Consider the following 22533-nt stretch of genomic DNA (forward strand, 5'->3'; position numbering starts at 1 on the left):
TCCCTAGATCTTTTCAGGGAGGTTTCAAGGACATTTTTTCATATCAATACCAAGACATTATTCGGGCTTTTTCTCACTGTCTTTACATGTATAGTGACAGTGCAAATGTGACGGTGGGTAAAACTGGCGGCCTGGATCAAGGAAGTGGCACCATCCAGTGCTGTAAGAAGTGATCATGGCATTCCTGCTGCCATAGTCATTTTTTTTAAAAAGTGAAAGTGAAGTTGCTCAGTCGTGTCCGACTCTTTGCGACCCCGTGGACTATAACCCACCAGGCTCCTCCGTCCATGGGATTCTCCAGGCAAGAATACTGGAGTGGGTTGCCATTTCCTTCTCCAGAGGATCTTCCTGACCCAGGGATCAAACCCAGGTCTCCCACATTATGGGCAGATGCTTTAACCTCTGAGCCACCACTCTGGCTCTTTTTAAAAAAGTCAATTTTAAAAATGTCCATGATGAAACAGCAAAGATTTATTAATGTTATTAAATGTGGACTTAAGTATCTGTTTTTTAGAAATTCTGTGCAACAGAACAGGAAGTACATACTTTGTACACGCTTTTTACTTGAAAGAATGACTGACAACTATGGTTATTCAGATCTGAATAAGGGCAAAAAATCTGACTTCCCTGGTGGCTCAGATGGTAAAGCGTCTGTCTACAATGCGGGAGACCTGGGTTTGATCCCTGGGTCGGGAAGATTCCCTGGAGAAAGAAATGGCAACCCACTCCAGTACTCTTGCCTAGAAAATCCCATGGACGGAGGAGCCTGCTGCAGGCTACTGCCCATGGGGTCGCAAAGAGTCGGACACGACTGAGCGACTTCACTTTCACTTTCTTTCACTTTCAGAAAATCTGAACAATAATAAACCTGACACTTCAATGAAAATAACAGTTTTGACAACTATGAATAAAGCTACTATATAAGTCTCTGGACAGATTTTTCTGTAAATCTAAGTTTCCATTTCTCTTGGGTATGTCTGAGAACACTAGATCACACAGTAAGTGCATGCTAAACTGTGTAAGCAACTATCAAATTTTTCCCAAAGTGGCACAACCACTTTGAATTCTCGTCAGCAATATATAAGAACTGCAATTGTTCCACATCTTTGTTAAGACTCAGTACCTTGTTGCTTTTATAAACGATTCTAATAGGTCTGTAATGGTATCTCATTTTGGTTTAAGTTTGCTTTTCCCTAATAACTAATAATGCCAAATGATACTAGTATCTTTCTATAGACTCACTGAAATCTACATATCTTCTTTGGTGAAGTACCTGCTCAAATCTACAGCCATTAAAAGTTGTCTTCTTGTTACTAAGACATCTGGATACTAGTCCATTATCAGATATGAATTTAGCCAGTATTTTCTCCCAGTATGGGGCTTCTCTTTTCATCCTCTTAACAATGTCTTTCAAATGGAAATTTCAAATTTTGACCAAGTCCAGTTATCAATCTTTTCCCTTTATGGACTGTGCTTTGGTATCTATGGAAAACTTTGTACAAAGCACAATGACAAAGATTTTCTCCTATACTTCTTGTTAAGTTTTAATTGTGATATTTAAGTCTATGATTTATTTTGAGTTAATCTGTGTATATGATATGAGGAATTGGTCAAGTTTCATAGTTTGCATATGGATGTCCAATTGTTCTGGCACCACTGCTGAAATTAGCCTTTTCCCATTGAGTTGACTTGTCACCTGAGTCAAAAACCAATTAATCATATATTTGTGGTCTGTTTCACTCGACTCTGTTTCAGTGATCCACGTCTACCTTGTTTTCAATACCACAATGTCTTGATTACTGTGAATTTATAGTAAGTTTTGAAGTTAGGTAGTAGAAATCCTCTAACTTTGTTTTTTTAAAAATGGTTTTGACTATCTTAGTTCCTTTGCCTTTCCATATTCGTTTTAGAGAAAGCTTGGCAATTTCTATAAAATTTCCTGCTGAGATTTTGACTGGAACACACTTATATCTATAGATGAATTTGGGTAGAATTCGTATCTTAGCTGAGTCCTCATTACAAGACCAAAAAAGTTCTACATGCATGAAGATGAATGCTATCTACACTTGAAGTGATCAATTTCATAATAAATATAAATATTAAATCATTACATTATATATATGAAACTAATATAATGTTTTATGTCAATTACTCCTCAAAAAAAAAAAATTAGGGCTCAGAAATCAGACAACCAACTACTTAGGTTCAAACCCGATGACCTAGGAAAACTGTATAAGTTATAAAAAATATAAAAAAGAAAGATATGACAAAGAAGAAAAATTTTTTAAGACAAAAATATAAATTTTACAAAAAAGAGAGATGTATAATTATATTTAAGTGACCCAAAGATAAGAAAAGCTAGAGAGAAGCTAGTTTTAACTGTCAATAAATGGTAGTGCAACAAATAATATCACCTAAAGCAGTGCAAAAATAACTAAAAGCAAATAAAGAAAATTAAAATCCAGTCGTCCTTTCATACTGCCTTACCTAAGAGGTCCAAAAAACTTCACCAAGGATTCCCGAGTATCTACTTCTGCCACATTTGAGAGAGCAAAATCATAGAGTTCAGGGAAATGTGCAAAAGCAGCTCTCTAGAAAAGAACAGGAAAAAAAAAATTAATGCCTACATATAACAACTTACTGCACAACAGAAAAAATATTTTAAAAAAATATTAATGCACTTCTCTTTCTTATATGCTTCTCAAATGTGACCTCTGCCTTGTTCAAAAGCACTAAATACAATGGGAAAAGAAAACAGAATTGTTCCAGCAAGAGTGTAAAACCAGAGTCAATGTTCAGTTTTTGATTTCTAAAGTCACATTTTGAATATACATGATAAGACCCAGGAAGGCCAGCTTCACTGACAGGAAACGACAAAAAACAGAACAAAACACTTCATTATTAAGAACTGGCTTAAAAAAATAAATAAAATAAAGAACTGGCTTAACAAAACTAAAAGGAAGTCTCAAGGGCAACTCCCAATGAAGAGGTATCTGAGGGAGGGGCCTACAGCTTAGTGTGCATGCACCCTGCTTGACTTTGGAACTCAGGAAAGAGAGTCCCTCCCAGGGTAACACTTCCAATCAACATGGGGTAAGCTGCAAGAAAACAGAAAGAGCAGCATTATGCTGATTTGATTAAGTGTGTGAGAGGTAACATCTCTAGTCCTCCTTAATGCCAAGGTAAAAGTTCCATAAGTTTTTAAGTCCCCTGTAGAGGATTGCACAAAAGCTTGCCAAGGTTATGGATAACGGCCTGCCATGAGATTACCATAGACAATGGCAAAATGACCCTGCACCAAGCCTGCAAGTGAGTTCCCCAAGCTAGAAGATGAAGCAGTCAGCTCCCAGGAGGACTCCGGCACCATCAAGATCAAGCACTGGGACCCTGTCAGTAGGCTGACAAACAGCCTCCAAGAGACCAATCATTGAGCCTTGCCGGTGCCAAGAGAACAGCACACACCACACCAGCCATGGTCACTTCTAGGGCAGAGGCAGAGGAACAAAAACACTAGTCCTCTGAGAAAAGCAGGAAAAGATATCTGAGTTGGGACTGTGTGCAGGAAGAGCAATGACCTTGAGAGACAGTGGACCTGATGGTGAAAGATAATCTGAACTTAAGTTTGGCTGTGTCTGTACAGGTTCCCTGCTCTCCTCCCCGCAAAAGACTCTTTAAAAGGTTAGGATCTCAATTACTTTAAATTGAGAAATAAAAGTCTCTTTCTGCCACCAGAGGAAATGGAGTTCAAGAGCAAAATGAGCTCAGTAATAAAAACAAAGGTACTTTTAGGGCATATCTGAGCTGCATTGGTAAATTTCAGTACCATTACATGCCTTTATCTTTAAAATGTATGAAGTATGCACATCTACTTTGTCAAGTTGAAATACTCTTTCATAAAATAAAGTTGATATTTAAATGTACCAAGTTTGCCCAATAACTAATATTTTTTGACTGTCAAATATCAATATACTGATTCTCAAGACTGAGGACTATAAAAGAAAACTTTCTTTTTCATAAATCCATCAGAATTAGCAATATTTTAAAAATTCAAGATGAGCATACTATTAAATAAGTACCTTTCCTATTTGCACTATAAAGCTAAAAAGCTAAGTCACTTCAGTCGTGTCCGATTCTGTGTGACCCCACAGACTGCAGCCCACCAGGCTCCTCTGTCCCTGGGATTCTCCAGGCAAGAACACTGGAGTGGGTTGCCATTTCCTTCTCCAGTGCATGAAAGTGAAAAGTGAAAGTGAAGTCGCTCAGTCGTGTCTGAATCTTCGAGACCGCATGGATTGCAGCCAACCAGGCTCCTCCGTCCATGGGGTTTTCCAGGCAAGAGTACTGGAGTGGGGTGCCATTGCCTTCTCCATTTGTACTATATAAAACCTAAATTATTTATGACACAACTTCATGGAACAGATGCAAAGGCTATAATGCATTTCACTTACCTGGAGAGAAGTGATTCTATCATAGTGAATAGTTGTCATCTCATTCTCTGTCAGAGCGTTTCCAGTCTGGTCGTTAATCTCAAAACCAGTATAGAACTTAAGCATGTCCAAGAGCTGAAAGGAGACACTTAAATTAACAAACTGTGCAAACATGAGAGCAAGAAGGCCGAAACAGACACTATTAAAAATAATAAATAAGTCCACATACCTTCTTAGAGGTACCAAAAAGCTTTGGAATGTAAACACTACAGCAAACATTTCAGAACGTGTACAAATGTTTTATTTAGGTGAGAATAAAGTACACACAGTGAATAAATTGTTAAGTCTATCTCATATACTTGGTCTACGTCTACAGGGAAGAACTTAAAACTGCAATCCCAATACTAAAGAAACATTAAGGAACTAATCAAAGGAAGTCAATCATTTTAATGGAAAAAAAAAACCTCTCTACATCACTGTAAATATATAGACCCATACAATTAGCAGGAACTCCTGAGGGTTTATGCCACTCAGAATTTTCTGATGAGAATTTTGCAATTCACAATTAGTGATACTCTTCTCTATATTGAAAAAAAATAGCAAGGTAGAAGGAAAAGCTAAGTTATTCGTTCCTCTCTTCAGTCTCCATGGCCATCAAGCCCTTTCTTTGGCTTAGTTCCTGCGACTGCTGAAGGCCTCCTTTCCCCCTGTGATGGCAGCATCAACAGAATTTGGGGCTGCATCTGCCCCCCATTTTTATTATTCTTAATTCTAACCTACAGCAAATCAGATATTAGGATTTTTTTAAATCAAAGTTTTATCGGAGTATGGTTGATTTACAATGTTGTGTTAGTTTTGGCTATCCAGCAAAGTGAATCAGTTATACATGCACATACATTCACTCTTTTTAGATTCTTTTCCCAAATAGGTCATAACTGAGTACCAAGTAGAGTGTTCTGTGCTGTATAGTAAGTTCTTATCAGTTATACACAGTAGTGTATATATGGCAGTCCCATCTCCCAATTTATTCCCCCTCCCCGATATTAGGATTACTTAATGTATTTTAATACATGCAACCAATCACTGGGTAAAATTTAGTATGAGAATAGGAAAAGAAGGAATGCTCACAGACACCAGATAAGAGTTTTAGGAGAGTATGTAAATATATACAACAATTTTATCTCCAGCTGTGACCACACCAAAGGCAAGTGTTAGAAGTTTGTTGGAAGACTTTTCTTCTGGATGACATTATAGGAAATGGGAAACCCTACTACTCTGTCTTCCTACACAAAGCAGTAAACCAAACGCACTTGCCTTTCAACCCAAGGCAGCAGACGAAGCATATGCACACTTCCACTTTACCAACCGCCCCGTCACCATCACCTCATGGAAAGAGAGCCATGACATTAGGCTCTTTGCTAATATTTAATGACATTAAATCACTTCGCTTGAAATTAATGCTTATCATCTATTTATAGTCCACAGTAGTCACTGACACAGAATCAAAATATATGAGCATGTAGAACTATATCATGCATAATTTAGCCCAATGATAACATCACATATTAACAAAAGTTTTATTTGAATTAACGATCCCCCTCAAACTTAATAATGCTTAATTGTTTTACTGTTTAATTAATAAAATGAGTATTTGGAAGAGAAAAAAAAAAATGATGATATAACATTAGTAGAGGTCACCTACACGAGAAGGCTTCCACTTTGTATATTAAGACTTGGTTTCACTTTAAAATGACTAATTTGGAATTTACATCATTCAACTAAATATTTAGCAAAAATTTACTTTGTGCCATGCCCTGCTACTCCCGGTTGCATGGCAAAGGAAGAAAAAAATCAACTTAGAAATGAAAACAGTAAGTATATTCAGATACACCAATGATTACCTGGGAAAAAAGATGGCCATCCTCTTCTCTACGAACAAGATTGGAAAGGTAACAGTGAACCAAAACGTGGGAGTCATCCAGGATGGTATTAAACCAGCGTCTTGTGGGGAGTAGGGCCTAGACAAAATAATCACCAGAGCAGTAAGTCTGCATGCTCTCCCAGCAGGAGGTGAAGTCCACTGACACTCAGTGCAGGAGTGTTAATCACATTCAGAGTACCCTCAGCCCCTCAAAAGACACTGCACAAGGCAAAGGGTCTAGTCCATGCTGCAAATGAACTCAGTGGTCATGTTACTAAACAAAGTACAGCACTGGAAAAAAATCTCAGATTCTATCTTGGCCAGTAGTTTTGAAACAAAATCCTATGTGAAATCCCAATATATACTGTGTGTAGATTTCGAAATGGGGGAAAGGGAGTGAAAATCCCTAGCTGGAGATTCCTTTCTCAGTGTCTCCTTCCCACATCGTCCTGTGATAGTCAGCAGGATAATACTGAGAAATTATGACAAACATAGTTCAGAAACCACTAATCTGGTCAAATACCCTCATGTTAAAGGGGAGGTTATTGAGATCCTCAGAGATTGTAATTTCTAGCAGAACTTGAATCTGAATGAAGATCTCATGAATGACAGCTAGTCCAGTACTCTAATCTTCATGTCTAGAAACCACCCTAGCTCTCCCAATAAGAAATGAAGAAAAACGATTTTCTTTCAACTTCCTGCATTAAAAAGGGAGAGGAAATGAAAGGAAATGAATCCAGTTTTACACGAGCTCTGCATCTGAACTTTGCATCAAAATCTTGCACCTAGTAGCATGAAATTTTTATTTTAAGAATCTTAATTTTAAAAATTGACAATAGCAAGCAGCTATATCTTTCTTCATCAACAATAGCAGGCACAGTTAGAAAAGTAAGATGATTTAAAAGATGGCCATAAACCTATGACTTCAGCTTTTTAAAACTCTATGAAAGGGTAATTAACTGTGACAGAAAATAACTTGCCCTTGCTGGACTCATGTTGATTTACTAAATGAGGTTTTTAATACAAACACAGCCCTTTGACAGTCATCTGAAACTTCAAGAGTCAATCACTTTAGACTTTCTTCTCTATAAGACACTTAAAATAGGTACAAACAAACTAAGGCCGGTTTGAGGTGATAAATATTTCATAAATAGTCATGGGTTTAATCTTACATATATAATCATTAGCTTCCTTAATGATTATGTAACAGAAAAATCACTGCACACTTCTTACCTCTAGATCAATCATAAGTTCAATAAATCTTTCACAGTAATGAACTTTGTCCATAGTGACAGGATCTAAACATAAGAGAGAAAACATGTTAAAACTTTCTTACTTAGGTCATTCTATGGTACTATATCTTAAAACTGGCAGTTATTTAGTTATTTAAACAAGGTTATTCATCTCATTCATCAGAATTGGACTATGATTCAGAGTACAGACCTCACATATTTTCAAAAAGGGCAGGCCTTACCCTTACATTAAGCTCTGTAAGTAGGAGAAAATGAAAAACATAGCTTGCATCAGAGACACATTTTAAAAATCAGACCTGCAAACATATTTCTAAAGTGTTTATTTTTAAGAACATTTTCATTTTTAAAATAAGTACAACTTTGTGACATGATATACTTTCAGAGTACAAATCTCCTTTTTTTCCTAATGTCAGAAAATGTTCTGCTATTTTACCAGCTGAAACCATCCTGCCAAGATTGTTTCAATTAAAAAGGAGAAAAATTTAGGGTCCCTAGTCTAAGGACTCCCAGCAGTGAATAATCCAGTGCTAGACCTACAGAAGGTGTCCTACAAATGCTGTATTCGAATTTATTTAAATCTACTTATTTATTTGTTGTACATAGGCAAATAGAAGGCTTTATGTGAAGGAAGAATATGGATACTTTTGTAAGTAACATATGCCCATAATTCAAACCCTAAAATAACATAACTATAGAATTTTACAGCTAGAAAAGATCTCAGACAACATCTTACTCGCTCTTCATCTTATAGGTGAGAAACTAAGGACCAGAGGAAAACGACTTGATTTTTGGCTGGTTAGAAGTGGAATCCAGTTTTCTGAGACGCAGCCTAGGGTCATACAGTTGCTAAAACTAAAGAATTTAAATGAGTGATTTTTAAATCAAATCCATTCAAACTGGTCCTCTGTTGTATCTTCTGTTCTTATTACTGGCAAAGGAAAATAATTTTGTCCAAAATTTAAAAATGAGCAAAATCTGTATTCCATATTTTTATTTATAGCTTGAGAAAATTACTGGAAATGGCCTATTTAAAATTAGAACATGATGCTTGGCACTCAATTTCTGAGTTCTGGTGGATAAAGCTGCATATTTTTATACTAATTGGCCCTACGAGGCATGCTGTTCAGAGCTGAAGCCCTGTTATTCCAATTTTGGACACCAATAAATTCTTATCACTTGCTTTTTATGTGTTCTGTGTTTTTTCCTTCTTTTGATAGCAGCCCTGACATTTCAAATCATCCTACACAGATTTCCTTTATAACAACTGATGTGGACAGTTGTTTGCAATAACCTTGCAAAATGGAACTACACACAATCTTTTAAAAATTAGTTTTCTGTTTTCTAACTATATAATCCATCTGGTTTTATGCTCTTTCTAAACTGGCACACTATTTTCATCTCTGCTGCTTCCTTTGCCAGCAAGTTAATAAATTTTGATTAAAGCTCAAGATCAATCTAAGAAATTTTGTTTTCTGACAATATATTATGATGATGGCAACATTTAGTGCTTTGTGAGTCATTAAAATTTCTGCAGGCCCTATATTGTTATATTTACTTGACTTTCAAACCTTTCTAGATGCCATCAGTCTTTTGAGGGTGCGAGGTGGTGGGGTGCTGCCACAGTGCATGGCTTGTAGGGTCTTGGTTCCCTGACCAGAGGCTGAACCTGAGCCCAGGGTAGTGCAAGTGCCAAGACCCACCTGCACTGTGGACCAAGGGATTCCCAACCTGACACTAACTGTTATACATCACTGCTTCTCATTATTATCATTTGGTCAAGGAAACCCAATCTAAGTCCTCTTTCCAGGTTCATGGTGCTTAACTGAAAGATTTAAATATATAAAAATTAGGTGACAGATTATAAGCATATGACAATTTTTTCTTTATACTAATACTGGTAGTAATAATATACCCCAAATCTGGTACCATAAATTGGCATCTGTAGCATTATTATCTATTCCTCACTGAATTACAGGTGTGACTTCCAGCTGTAAACTATTACTTGGGGAAAGTCAACATTTATAAGTACACATTGTTGTATTTTAGTTTAAACAAAGCTACAATCTCTGATTCATATGTATGGTATAATCTCTGGTGCATATAAATGTGGTACACCTTTTGAATGTTCTTAGATTATATTTCAGTTAGAAAATAAAATATTAACAACCAATGATATATCATACATAGCATACACATACTTTTATTAAGTAAACAATACCCTATTTGCACTCACTAGATGCTTATGTCAATCTTGCCAACCCAGCAAAATGTAGTTAGATCCTCTTGGTACATCGAGCTCATACTCATATACACACATATATGTATCTATATACAGTGGATAATCATAATATATTTTGAAGTTTATACTCCACACAGTATATACTTCTATTTGTTTCATAATAAATGGGGACCACAATGGAGGAAAATACTTCCCATTTCATCTTGTAGCTTATATCTCAAAATAATCCTCCTTTTCTGCTCCTAAACAGTATTTGATATGGCTTGAAAACATTATTCAGTACCAAATTATAAATGCCACGTGGATAGGGTCTGTGCCTATCTTGTTCACCATGTCCTGGAAACCGTGTTCAAAACCTGTGTGTTATAAGGAAGCTCCAAAAATAATTGCTATATAAATGAACATTTCAATCACCATGCTGGTGCCCTTAACTGATATGAATTTCTAAGGCAGTCACAATACTCAGACGGGTAGCATACTTGAAAAGGGAAGGACATAACTCCTTGTCAATATAATTTAAAATCATTTGGAGAGCAGTTTTTAGACTAAATATAAATACCAGATGGGCATCTGAATGGTAACTTCACAAATGAGCTGAGAAAAGGAAGATAGTTACCAGAAAGTGGGACTGATTTCAGCACAGAGATAAACTTCTGGATGAGTTGTGAAAGAAATCTTCTTTCTTGATAGGCTCTAAAATCAGAGAGATAACAAACAGGGAGCAAATTATTTTTGAGAAATAATTATTTCAAAAGTAAAACTTAAATGCTGAACAGCCTTTCTTACACTGCTCAAATTGTTTCATTTCTCTCTGAAATCAGGACCATAACTTAAACAGCTTCTTCCTTGAGAGAAATACAGCATTACATGAAGAAAACAGGAGCCTCATTACTGGCCTAATAACCAGTGAAGAAAGTATCTCTGTCTTATAAAAGTTTTCACTTGTGATTTAAAGGTCAGGCCTAGAAAGGAGTTTTCAAAATTTCATTTATAGTCTGCCTTCAACATTAAAAATCTAATACTTAAGTATGTAGTTGAAATGAGCAATTTCATACTTGAATATGCTTAAATTATTAAATAGAGTATTATAATGTATAAAAATTAACTGTTAGTTTAAAAAACAACTTTTTACTCATTACTAATTTAAGATGCATCATGTACCAACTATTCAAAAACCGGTCATCACATATTGGCCAGCTACAAATGATTATGCCAGCCCTGCTGGAAATAACAAGGAGGGAAATGGCTAAAATATACTTAAAATGACGACAAGTCATAAAATATAATCAGTAACACAAGCCAACATTAATTAGTAAAACTGCCCGACATTAACTGAGCACCTACTGTGCTAGGATCTGAGCTGTGCTAAGGACATCATACAAGATAGTCTAATGCTGACAGCAGTCCTACGAAACAGGTACTATACTGTCCTGACTGCACACTGCGGCTCAAAGAGGCACAGTAACTTGCCCAAACTTACACAGCAGGTGGGTATGAAAACTACAGAAGTCTGATCATAGAACTTACACTCTAAACAACTATACACAGTCTAACCATTACAAAAAGAGCTGATGTTTCAATGAAAAACACTGTGTGTTTTAGTTCGGAAGAAAGCACTGCAGGCTTAGTACTTGGTCTGGAAGACTGCTTAAAAGGTTAGCCTCAATTAAGTGAAGCAGAGGGGCAAAGGTGGTTAGGAAAGGAATGTTTAAGAAATGATGAACAGTCTATTGATTTGGAATTAAATCATACTGAGGTAATGGGAAGAGAGGGTTTAAATTTTTAAAAAGTAGTCAAATAATGCAAAGATATCATGTAAGTAGCCCCACTAAGACGTTACTGATTAGAAAGATATCATGGAAGAGATGAGACTGGAGGCTGAAGTTAAAGAAAGGATATTCCTATTCTGACCCTATTCTCTTGTCCTTACACTTCTCATTTCCTTACTCCCAAACTCGTTTCTCTGACATCCAGCTTTTTTCAGTTTCTCTCGTATTCAGTGATCACCAGCACAACTCCACGCTTCACTTTTGTCCTCAACCCTCTTTTCACAGTTTATATACCTCATTAGATAATCTTACTCATACCTATGACTTCAGCTGCTATCTATGGGTGAACAGAGTATTATCCTTAAGTGGACAAAAAGCGAGAGTCAGAAGAAGTTATTGTAGGCTCAAGAAGTGAGTCCCAAGCATATATACATAAGCAGAGGGAGGAAAAAAATGAGTGGAAAGAACACTTGAAGATGAAGAAAGAAAAAAGGATCATTGCAAGAAGAGTCACGGAATAAATAAAGCAAGAGCACAGGTAGACCAGTTAGCTTCAAAGACAGAGCAGAACAAACCTCTTGGAGCAGGGGTCCCCAACCCTGTGAGGAACTGGGCTGCACAGCAAGTGAAGCCTTATCTGTATTTACAGCCACTCCCCATCACTTGCCTGAGCTGTCTCCTGTCAGATCAGCAGCAGCATTAGATTCTCATGGAAGCACAGACCTTGTGATCTAGGTTGTACATTCCTTATGAGAATCATCCCTGAAACCATTCCCACTCCCTGCCCCGGTCTGTGGAAAAACTGTCTTCCATGAACCGGTCCATGATGCTAAAATGGTTGAGGACTGCTGTCTTAAGAGTATACAGATTCTTCTCTTCCTTCCTACTAACAGAACTTGACATAAATGCTTGCTACCAGACTTTTATCCAATTGATAATCATTACTATTAAAACAACCTGCAACCCTCATCTGCTTCCTTACTCGTTATATACTTCATTTATCTTTCTCCTTAGCATGAACCACTGGATAATATACCATAAAATCCATCTGTTATTAGCTGCTTTCCCCAACTAGAACGTAAACTCCACAAGAGCAGGAATTACTTTCTATTGTGTTCTATGCCATTTCGCCTACACCTACAATAGTACCCAATAAAATAATAAACACTTAAATTTATTGAATGAATGAAGCGTATAAAGTGTAGTGCGTAAGTCATTGTTAAGAGTGGGGGAATAGGAAAAAGAAAGAAACTTGGACTGACAGCCTAAAGACTGTGGAGAAAATTGAGACCCATCCATGATGAACAAACTATGATGGACAACAGGCAAAGGGAAGACCACTGATAACACTTGCGACGGGGGCAGAGATAAGGGAAAGGAGAAATGAGGATGTGTGGCATCTCCACTGAAACTGTGTAAAAAATATTTCTATGATGGTCTAAGCAAAAGCACTTCTTACTCGTTTAATTGGTTCAGCACTACGTAAAGGGAAGAACAAAACAAGTCAGCAGCATCTAAGACTCACAACTCAGTATAACAAACCAACATGGAACAAAGCTCTGGCAACATACTGTTCTCTTGCTTCTGGATCCATCTTTTCATCATTCTTTTTAATCAAGTTCCAGAATTTTCTTAGCTTAGGTGTCTTTTTTAATTCTAATTCCAATCGTGCCTGAAAGAATGATGTGGCATTAAATCAGCCATAACCCCAATGTAAAATATAATATAGAGCAATGGGATAAAACCAGATAGAAACGTGACAAAAGCTGGAACCTAAGAAACTAATACCTATACTTTAAAAAACTAGTTCAATTCCAATATCTGTCAATAGAAAAAAAAAAATAAGACAAAAGAAATTTCTCGTTAAGATTTTAAGCTCAGTAATAAATTTTCTTTCTTATTTCTAAATTTTCTTTCTTATTTCTAAAATTCAGGACTTCAGTTTGAAAAATATGGGCATTAACATTTAAAGTTCAAAAGTCAGTCTGAAACAATGCATATAAAACAGCTATCATAATAAGGAAAGGTCCATACCACCACTCTTTCTCATGGCATTTATCGGTTTTTAACTTGGTAGTAATTATTTATAGGTGCCTGTTTTAACCTTCATCAACTGGTACCTATGAATAAGCTTGCATATCTGAATGTCTGCAAAACCACCCACGTGCAGGAAATAAAATTCTGAATACAGTATTATATAGATTTTAACTTTACTCCCTAAAATCTGTTAATTTGGCTTTGATACTTGACCACATTATCCAATAAGACTTTGACAGAAAAAATGAAGTTCTTAAACATAATTCAGATGTTCTCCTATAGCTGTATGTACATTCCATTCAAGGAAAATTAAAAATTCAAGTCTGTATTTAGTCTCATCCAGAGACATATCTATGAATAATAATATTTTACTAAATTAACTCCCTTTATGAGCTCAATAGATATTACCTTATTTCACCTTAAAATAATGACATTAGGAGAAACATTTATTGGCTTACACACAAAAGCTTTAAAACTGAAAAAAACTACACCTATGATTAGTTAATGCGTAGTAAATTAGAAAAATTTGGTGGGGGATTTTTAACTGTCATTTTAATCCATATCAAAGCTACACCATCTAAAATCACATGTTCCACTTACAAATACATGGAAGTTTCTGAACTGAGATACTTACAGGCTGTAAGCCCATCCACATCGGGAGAGAGATAAGCTGCTGTACTTGACTCCGTATCAAGTCTACTTCCTGTTTAAAACAGTCATGAGGGGAAAATATGCCATCAATTCTTCCAAATTAATGATTTTTTTATTATTAAGAAGTTCAATCCATTTTTTAAAGAGATAAAGCTAAGCCTCATGATTTTCAAATTCCATATTTGTGATTTCATCAACCTGCAGAATGTATTTGCAGCCCTCAGTTCAATACTCCCAATGCTTTCACTGTCATTCAGTGATAGCACAGAGCAGAGCCAAGTGTGAACTGCCCAACACACACATTTTGAGCTGAGGTCAGACAAGGTGGGCTCTGCCTTCTTGCTTCAGCTCTCTTACACTCACATCTCTTTTTGGTCTATTTAGTGCTGCTGCTGCTGCTAAGTCACTTCAGTCGTGTCCGACTCTGTGCGACCCCATAGACGGCAGCCCAGCAGGCGCCGCCATCCCTGGGATTCTCCAGGCAAGAACACTGGAGTGCTACTTTCTCACAATATTGTGAGTTTTGTTGGTGATTTTGCTATTGAAAATGGCCCTAAGCACAGGGCTTCAGTGCTGTTCAGTGTTCCCAGGTGAAAGAATGCTGTGATGCGCCTTAAAGAGAAAATACTGTGTGTTAGGGAAGTTTGTTCAGACATAAGTTAAAGCACTGTTGGTCACAAGTTCAACGTTAACAAATCAACAATATATATAAAGTGACTTTAAACAGAAACACATAAAACAAGGCTATATATCGATCGCCTGATGAAAATGTGACCAGAGGCTTGCATGAAACTATTTCTTTATTTTCCCTAAGAGCAGTGGTTCAGTTTTAGCTAATTCTGTGTTCACAGCTATTTTTTAGAGCGTAACGACCTCAAATAATGAATACTGGTGGTAAACTGAAAAAAAAGTACCAATAATAAGCTAGCTTTTAAGTTAATTCAACTAGCACCAAACTACCAATACTAATTAAATCTTGGTTTTGTACCATTTCTGACAAGGAATCACATCTATTTATATTTGCTTTGTTTAATTTAATAAATGTTAAAGAGACCCATGTGAAGTACTACATGGAAACATACATCTATCAACACTGTTTTCAGGGTAAGAAAGAACCTCATGCATTCTCCTGCATGGGTCTAAATGCACTATCAATTCAGGAGCACCTCTATATATATATATATATATATATATATATATATATATACACACACATACACATACAGGTATATACCTATTTATTTAAAGATAAATACCTTCAGATAACCACAGGAGAGAAGTACACATGAAATATTAATTACTATAAATGTTTATTTTTTAGAGCATAATCTTACGAAGAATTAAAAATGTATCATACGCAACCCAAGAGATTTTGAAAGATCATCCATAATCACCCCTAAACAGTCAACTCAAAACAAGACCTGCTGGGCTACGTATGAGGTGTGACTGAGAAGTAATGAAGCCATGTCCCTGTGTATAGTTTATGATACTGATCTCATTACTTAATGTTCATGTTAGCAGACTCTTTGCTGCTCTATATTTGGAGAATTTCAATTCTTATTATTTTACTTAGAAGCTAGATAGAAAAAAGAAGGGATCAAGTCCAAATCTATTAAAAAGCCAACAGATCCTACAGGATGATTTTCCCAAGAAGGGGCTGAAATGTTAGCATTGTCCTCATTCTCCACTACTATGAGGAGTTGGCTCTAGAGCTCATCTCATTTACAGTCAACTTAAAAGAATAAGAAAATTTGAACATTCTCCCCAAAGGCAAAGTAAAATTACCAAACTATTGAAGCAGTGGTCAAGAAAAAGCAGTAAGACTGTCTGTTCATGGAGTGAAAATTCACCATCAGTTTCAGCTAATGCTGCTTTCAAGATGCACTTGAAAAAGAATGGGAAGTGATCTGGCTTCTTCTTAAAAGTCTGAAAAGAGAAAGAATAAAAATTCATTTTGAAATGGCTTGCTCACCTCTTTTTCTCCTGTAAGCAAACACTGGCAGACTTTTTAGGAGTCTATTAACCAAACATAGTAATTACAAAAAGATTACTTGCTTACTTAAAATTCACTGTAGCAAGTCAAATATAGATTTCTGGTAGGACAATGTGAGAGTTGCAGAAATTTTCAGCTAATAAAATAATTGCTTTGATTCCTTCATTTTTTATTCAAGTATTAAGCTGGTAATTAGCTTAGGATTTGTTTTTTTTTATTAAAGATCTAAAGTGTTTTAATTCTTTTAATTTAAACAAAGAAACATCTTTAGCAAAAACGGAAGTCTTCCTATTCTATTTAATCTCAAAGACACCCTTTCCTTTATATTATCTCTTTACTCTTAATATACAAATAATGTTTTAAAAAGAAAAGGTAAATAATGTAAACATATTTAAGCTTCTCTGTGATCTACCTCCCCACCTTTCTGTTAGCTCTCTTTTCTTTCATAGGCAAGTGCTCCAAATATATGACCTACACTAGCTGTTTTCACTTACTTCTCTAAAACAAGTTTCCATGTACAGCACTCCCCTGAAGCTGTTACAGCTGTCAAGTCCTAAGGACGCTTACCAACCCTCAACTCCTTTTTGATGCGAAGGTTTCTCTTGTCACTTTACAAGGCAGTATCCCTGGGGATCTAGCCTCAATCTTCTTCTCCCTCTCCCATTACTTCAACTACCATATGCTAATGATTCTAAAGACACATCATCAGTCCAGATTTCTTCAGTCCTTAGATTGCTTTGTCTACTACAATTACATCTAGATATTCCAAAAGCAACTTAAACTCAGAAAGTCCAAAACTCAATTCAACAATTTTGTACCCGCCAAAGTATTCCTCAACCCTCTTCTACCTATCTTGGTAAGAGGCACCTCTCATCTTTTACATTCAGTTGCCCAAACCTGGAAGGTTACTGAAAATAATATCCCCTCCCTCAAGCTACTTCAATTATCAAATCCAATCAATTTTACTTTCCAAATCTGTGTGTAAGCTCTTCTCTGTATCTGTATCAACTCTAATCACCAAAGTGATCTTTACAACATGAAAACTGATGAAGTCATTCTCTGGTGTCCCTCTCCCTTCCTCTGGCGGTTGAAAGCAACTTTAAGAAACGTCTAAGATTTCTCAATAAGACACAAGGCCCTTATACGATGGTACTGAGACCATCCCCTCAAAAGAGATGGCAAGTATACATGGCTTTCCTTCACTTAAAGAAGTATGATTGAGGGCAAGAAACTCTTTTGATGAGCTGACCATTTCATAATGGCCAAAGAAAACCTAGATTTTGGACCTCTGTTAGCTGATCAAGGCTCTGTTATAGTAGCCAAAGAGAAAATGTCAATTATAAATTTCAAAAGAGAAAACAGATCCCAAATCAGATAAAGAGAAGACTGAAATTAGAATATAAGCACCTGTCTTGACTTTAGACATACTACTTTACTCTGGAAAAACTATAAACACATACTCTCTGTTGTGAAACAAGGCACTGAAAAATATTATCTCATTGAACATTATGTATTTGAGCTCAGTTCAGTTGCTCAGTCATGTCCGACTCTTTGAGCTACTTAATATAAAATATACTTTATCTGATGTAAAAGTCTTTATAAAAGTCTTTATAATACATGCCATTCTTTGTTTTAAGCACAAAGGAGAAAAAAAATTTCACATTCATAATTTTTCAATTCACAGCATATTAAAGAAAGAACTGAAACCAAAAAAAATATCATTGAGTGGCCGAAAAGTTTGTTTGGCTTTTTCCATACCGTCTTAGGGAAAACCTGAACAAGCTTTTTGGCCAACCCAGCATTTTTCATACATCCGTTCTTCTTCTCAATATTTACTTTATTTTTGGATAAACTTCTGTTCTAAAACTATCATCAGTAAAAAAGTTACTTTGTAACAGCTTAAGTGAGCAAAGTAAGAAAGCTATGAAGTAATTTAAATCTGTTACCTCCCATGCAGGGACATTTTCTCTGAATTTTTCATTCACCATACAGCAGATTGACATTAAATAGGCTTTGCTGGACACTTCTGGAGAATAATTCATCCAGAGGTAATTTTCAAGATACTGGCTACGAAGAATAAAAAGGCATAGAATATTTCATTAGTTACTACCATCTCATTATATCACTCCCCTGAAAAAGTCTAATTACTTACAACTTTTTGAAAATCTGTATTGATAGTCTGAGAGCCCTTCACAAATTAATCTATAATGTAGGTCAGTCCTACTATTGCAAACATATGTAGCAAATATGGCTCTGGAGAAGAGAGTTTTATACTTTCAAAGTAGGAAAACATCAAAGATTACTGACATATATAATTATCACCATTAGAGCACTGGATATTTCCTTATCTAAGGTGCTTCACAGAGTAAAAAACAAAAATATCTGACAAATATCAGCTCTAAAATCATATGATAGACAGCTTCACAGACAAAAGTAACTGAGAAATTAACACAAACACATATCAGGACCAAATGATTTCTGAAAACTAAGAAAAAGACTTACTCAAAAAGAGGATTTGTTACTTAATTTACAAGGCATTTAACATACGTCCGTTTTCAAGGTAACTGGCATTTTCTCTTCAAAATGCCAAAATTCTTATTTAAGACTGGTGAAAACATTCCTAAACTAAGTAATTCTGATTTTCAAAACAAAACTTAACCATTTCTTGTTCAGAGTAGTTATAAACATCAATCACTGTTGTGGGCTGTAAAATCCTCTCGAGCACTAATGTAGAACACAGAACTAGTTTCTCTTTTGAACCACTCCACATGTATAACTTTTCAGTGTAACTTTCACTTACGTCTTCATGTACACATGCGTGCAGGCACAGGTGCACACACAGAGTTGTGCATTTCGGATGGCGCTGTAACACAGAATTTTTCTACTTCCTCTTAAGAGTCAAAGGTCTCCTCATGTTGATATTTCCATGGGTCTACCTTTAGGAATCATTCTTACTTAGTTTGCAAGAGCCTAGGAAACTGGTAAATAATATTTTATCCTAAATAACTGCCAAAAGGCTCCAAGTTATAACTACTCTTTCATATAGGAAATGCATGAAACTTCATAAAATTACGCCCTTCAGAACTTCTGCTAGCAAGTCTGTTAGTATGAATCTGTCTGAAATCTGTTTATTTCATGCAGTTTAGCTGGTGATAGAATTCTTTCTTGGTCGATAGTTCTATTTTTCTATTTACTAGACTCATTCTACTATCTTTTCTATTACTGCAATTGTGAAGTCTACAATCAATTTGTTCTTCTTCCTCTGAGTAATCGTTTTTCCTCTAGTAGATTTTAAGATTTTTGTCACTGTTGCTCTGTTCACAGCTTGCTAAATATACTTTCTGAATCTTACAGACTCATATCTTAACTGTAGAAAATTCTTAAGCATCACCTCTTCTAAATTGCCACTCCCTCATTTCCCCTAAATCTCTTCTAATGGACCTTCTCATTCTACACTCTATATCTCTTAACTGCCTTGTATGCTTCTATTATTTGTTAATTTTCTCAGCTCTAAATCCCCATTCACTAATTCCTTCTTTAGCTGTGTCTAATCTATTCAACTTAACCACTGAGTTTTTTAATTTCAATGACTTTTATTTTCATTTTCCCCCAAACCTGTCCATTTTTAGTGTCTTGTTTCTATTCACATATTCTATTTCTTCTTTTATACTCATAATAATTTTAAACATGATTTGACAGTATATATATTATTTAATTACCAGTGGTTTTCTGAGGAGTTTTCTAATTCTGTTCTTTGTTGTTTCAACTAAATCTTGCTGTAATGTGCCCTGTAATTTGAGAGTCTGGACTCACATTCATCAAGGTTTTAGCTGTAGGATTTTTTTTTGGCAGTCTAGATGAAATACATATCATTTCAGAGTATCTTTATGTTTGATTCTACCAGATGCCCCACAGATATCATTGGCTTGCCACAGTTTTTAACAGTAATATCATGGGTATTATCTGATTACATAGTGAACTCCAAACCTATTCTTTACATTTTTTAGATAAGGAATTTGAGAATATGAGAGTCAATGATCTGCCCAAGATGATGGACTTATCTCTGTGATATATAGATGATACTGACCACACTCCAAACTATATCTCTTTAAACCAAATTTAAGGACTGTTCACTAATTCCCTGATTCTATTTTGGCAATTGCAGCAAATGTAATCTATATAATAACATGCCCCTCTGATGAGTTTTCTCAAGATTCAGGTCACTCTCCTATACCTAGACACCTTCTCCATGCCAACTCACTTTCCACTCTAGCAAGAGACCATCAATTATCTCTACTACAAACTTGAGAATTATTGTGTCTGGGGGCTGGCACAGAGAAAATGGCATTTTCACCCAGAAATTACATAAAAGTTCCTGGAAGGTAACGACCCACTTTATCAGTTATTAAAAATCTTTCACTGTCATTGGTGCCTTAAATATGTTCTGCTGCTTTCTCCTTTAGTTCTTGCAATTCTCTTGGTATCTGATATTTGCCAGGACCATAGAACTCTGGTTTTATCCTAACTGTATAACAGCATCCACTTGATTTTTATTGTTCTTCTTGAAAGATGAAGAAAAAGTGTGATGAAAAAGTGTATTAATCTAAGGGTCATATGGATCCAATTTCTAGCCTAAGTGCTCTCTATAAAATAAGGAAAATCTTACTGGAATTATTATGAGGATTAAATGAGATCAAGTATTTAATAATAATACAGTTCTTAAGATATAGCAGGCACTTCACTTACTAGTTAATTCATAGCTACAAACTTCAATTTTTCTCTGTAATAATAAGAACACCTCAGCTCAGTTCAGCTCAGTTCAGTCGCTTAGTCATGTCAGACTCTTTACGACCCCATGGAGTGCAGCATGCCAGACCTCCCTCTCTATCACCAACTCCTGGAGTTTACCCAAACTTATGTCCATTGAGTTGGTGATGCCATCCAACCATCTCATCCTTTGTTGTCCCCTTCTCCTCCCACTTTCAATCTTTCTCAGCATCAGGGCCTTTTCAAATAAGTCAGTTCTTTGCATCAGGTGGCCAAATATTGGAGTTTTAGCTTCAGCATCAGTCCTTCCAATGAATATTCAGGACTGATCTCCTTTAGGATGAACTGGTTGGATCTCCTTGCAGTCCAGGGGACTCTCAAGAGTCCTCTCCAACACCACAGTTCAAAAACATCAATTCTTCGGCGCTCAGCTTTCTTCACAGTACAACTCTCACATCCATACATGACTACAAAACCATAACCTTGACTAGATGGACCTTTGTTGGCAAAGTAATGTTTCTGCTTTTTAATATGCTGTCTAGGCTGGTCATAACTTTTCTCCCAAGGAGTAAGTGTCTTTTAATTTCATTGCTGCAGTCACCATCTGCAGTGATTCTGGAGCCCCCCAAAATAAAGTCACTTACTATTTCTACTGTTTCCCCATCTATTTGCCATGAAGCGATGGGACAGGATGCCATGATCTTAGTTTTCTGAATGTTGAACTTTAAGCCAACTTTTTCACTCTTCTCTTTCACTTTCATCAAGAGGCTCTTTAGTTCTTTTTCACTTTCTGCCATAAGAGTGGTGTCATCTGCATATCTGAGGTTGATATTTCTCCCAGAAATCTTTTTGATTCTAGCTTGTGCTTCATCCAGTCCAGCAGTTCTCATGATGTACTCTGCATATAAGTTAAATAAGCAGGGTGACAAAATACAGCCTTGACGTACTTCTTTCCCGATTTGGAACCAGTCTGTTGTTCCATGTCCAGTTCTAACTGTTGCTTCCTGACCTGCATACAGAGTTCTCAGGAGGCAGGTCAGGTGGTCTGGTATTCCTGTCTCTTGAAGACTTTTCCACAGTTTGTTGTGATCTACACAGTCAAAGGCTTTCACACAGTCAATAAAGTGGAAGTAGATGTTTTTCTGGAACTCTCTTGCTTTTTCGATGATCCAACAGATGTTGGCAATTTGATCTCTGGCTCCTCTGCCTTTTCTAAATTCCACTTGAACATCTGGAAGTTCACGGTTCATGTACTGTTGAAGCCTGGCTTGGAGAATTTTGAGCACTCCTTTACTAGCTTACTTTACTCATCTTAATTTTGAGGTGAGTGCAATTGTGTGGTAGTTTAAGCATTCTTTGGCATTGCCTTTCTTTGGCATTGGAATGAAAACTGACCTTTTCCAGTCCTGTGGCCACTGCTGAGTTTTCCAAATTTGCTGGCATATTGAGTGCAGCACTTTCACAGCATCATCTTTC

General features: G+C 36.2%; 1 protein-coding gene across 1 annotated transcript in view; it reads right to left on the minus strand.

Annotated features, from left to right (window-relative positions):
- Positions 1-22533, minus strand: part of AQR (aquarius intron-binding spliceosomal factor) — an 86930-nt gene that overhangs the window by 54479 nt on the left and 9918 nt on the right. Inside the window, exons 5-13 of the mRNA XM_027553475.1 lie at positions 18237-18357; positions 16083-16223; positions 14281-14349; positions 13181-13281; positions 10457-10533; positions 7582-7646; positions 6329-6445; positions 4449-4562; positions 2488-2591 (exon numbers count right to left, since the gene is read on the minus strand). Of these exons, the coding sequence (XP_027409276.1) occupies positions 2488-2591; positions 4449-4562; positions 6329-6445; positions 7582-7646; positions 10457-10533; positions 13181-13281; positions 14281-14349; positions 16083-16223; positions 18237-18357 (909 nt within the window). The remainder of the gene's footprint in view (positions 1-2487; positions 2592-4448; positions 4563-6328; positions 6446-7581; positions 7647-10456; positions 10534-13180; positions 13282-14280; positions 14350-16082; positions 16224-18236; positions 18358-22533) is intronic.

Source organism: Bos indicus x Bos taurus, chromosome 10 (genome assembly GCF_003369695.1).
Source record: "Bos indicus x Bos taurus breed Angus x Brahman F1 hybrid chromosome 10, Bos_hybrid_MaternalHap_v2.0, whole genome shotgun sequence".
NCBI lineage: Eukaryota > Metazoa > Chordata > Mammalia > Artiodactyla > Bovidae > Bos > Bos indicus x Bos taurus.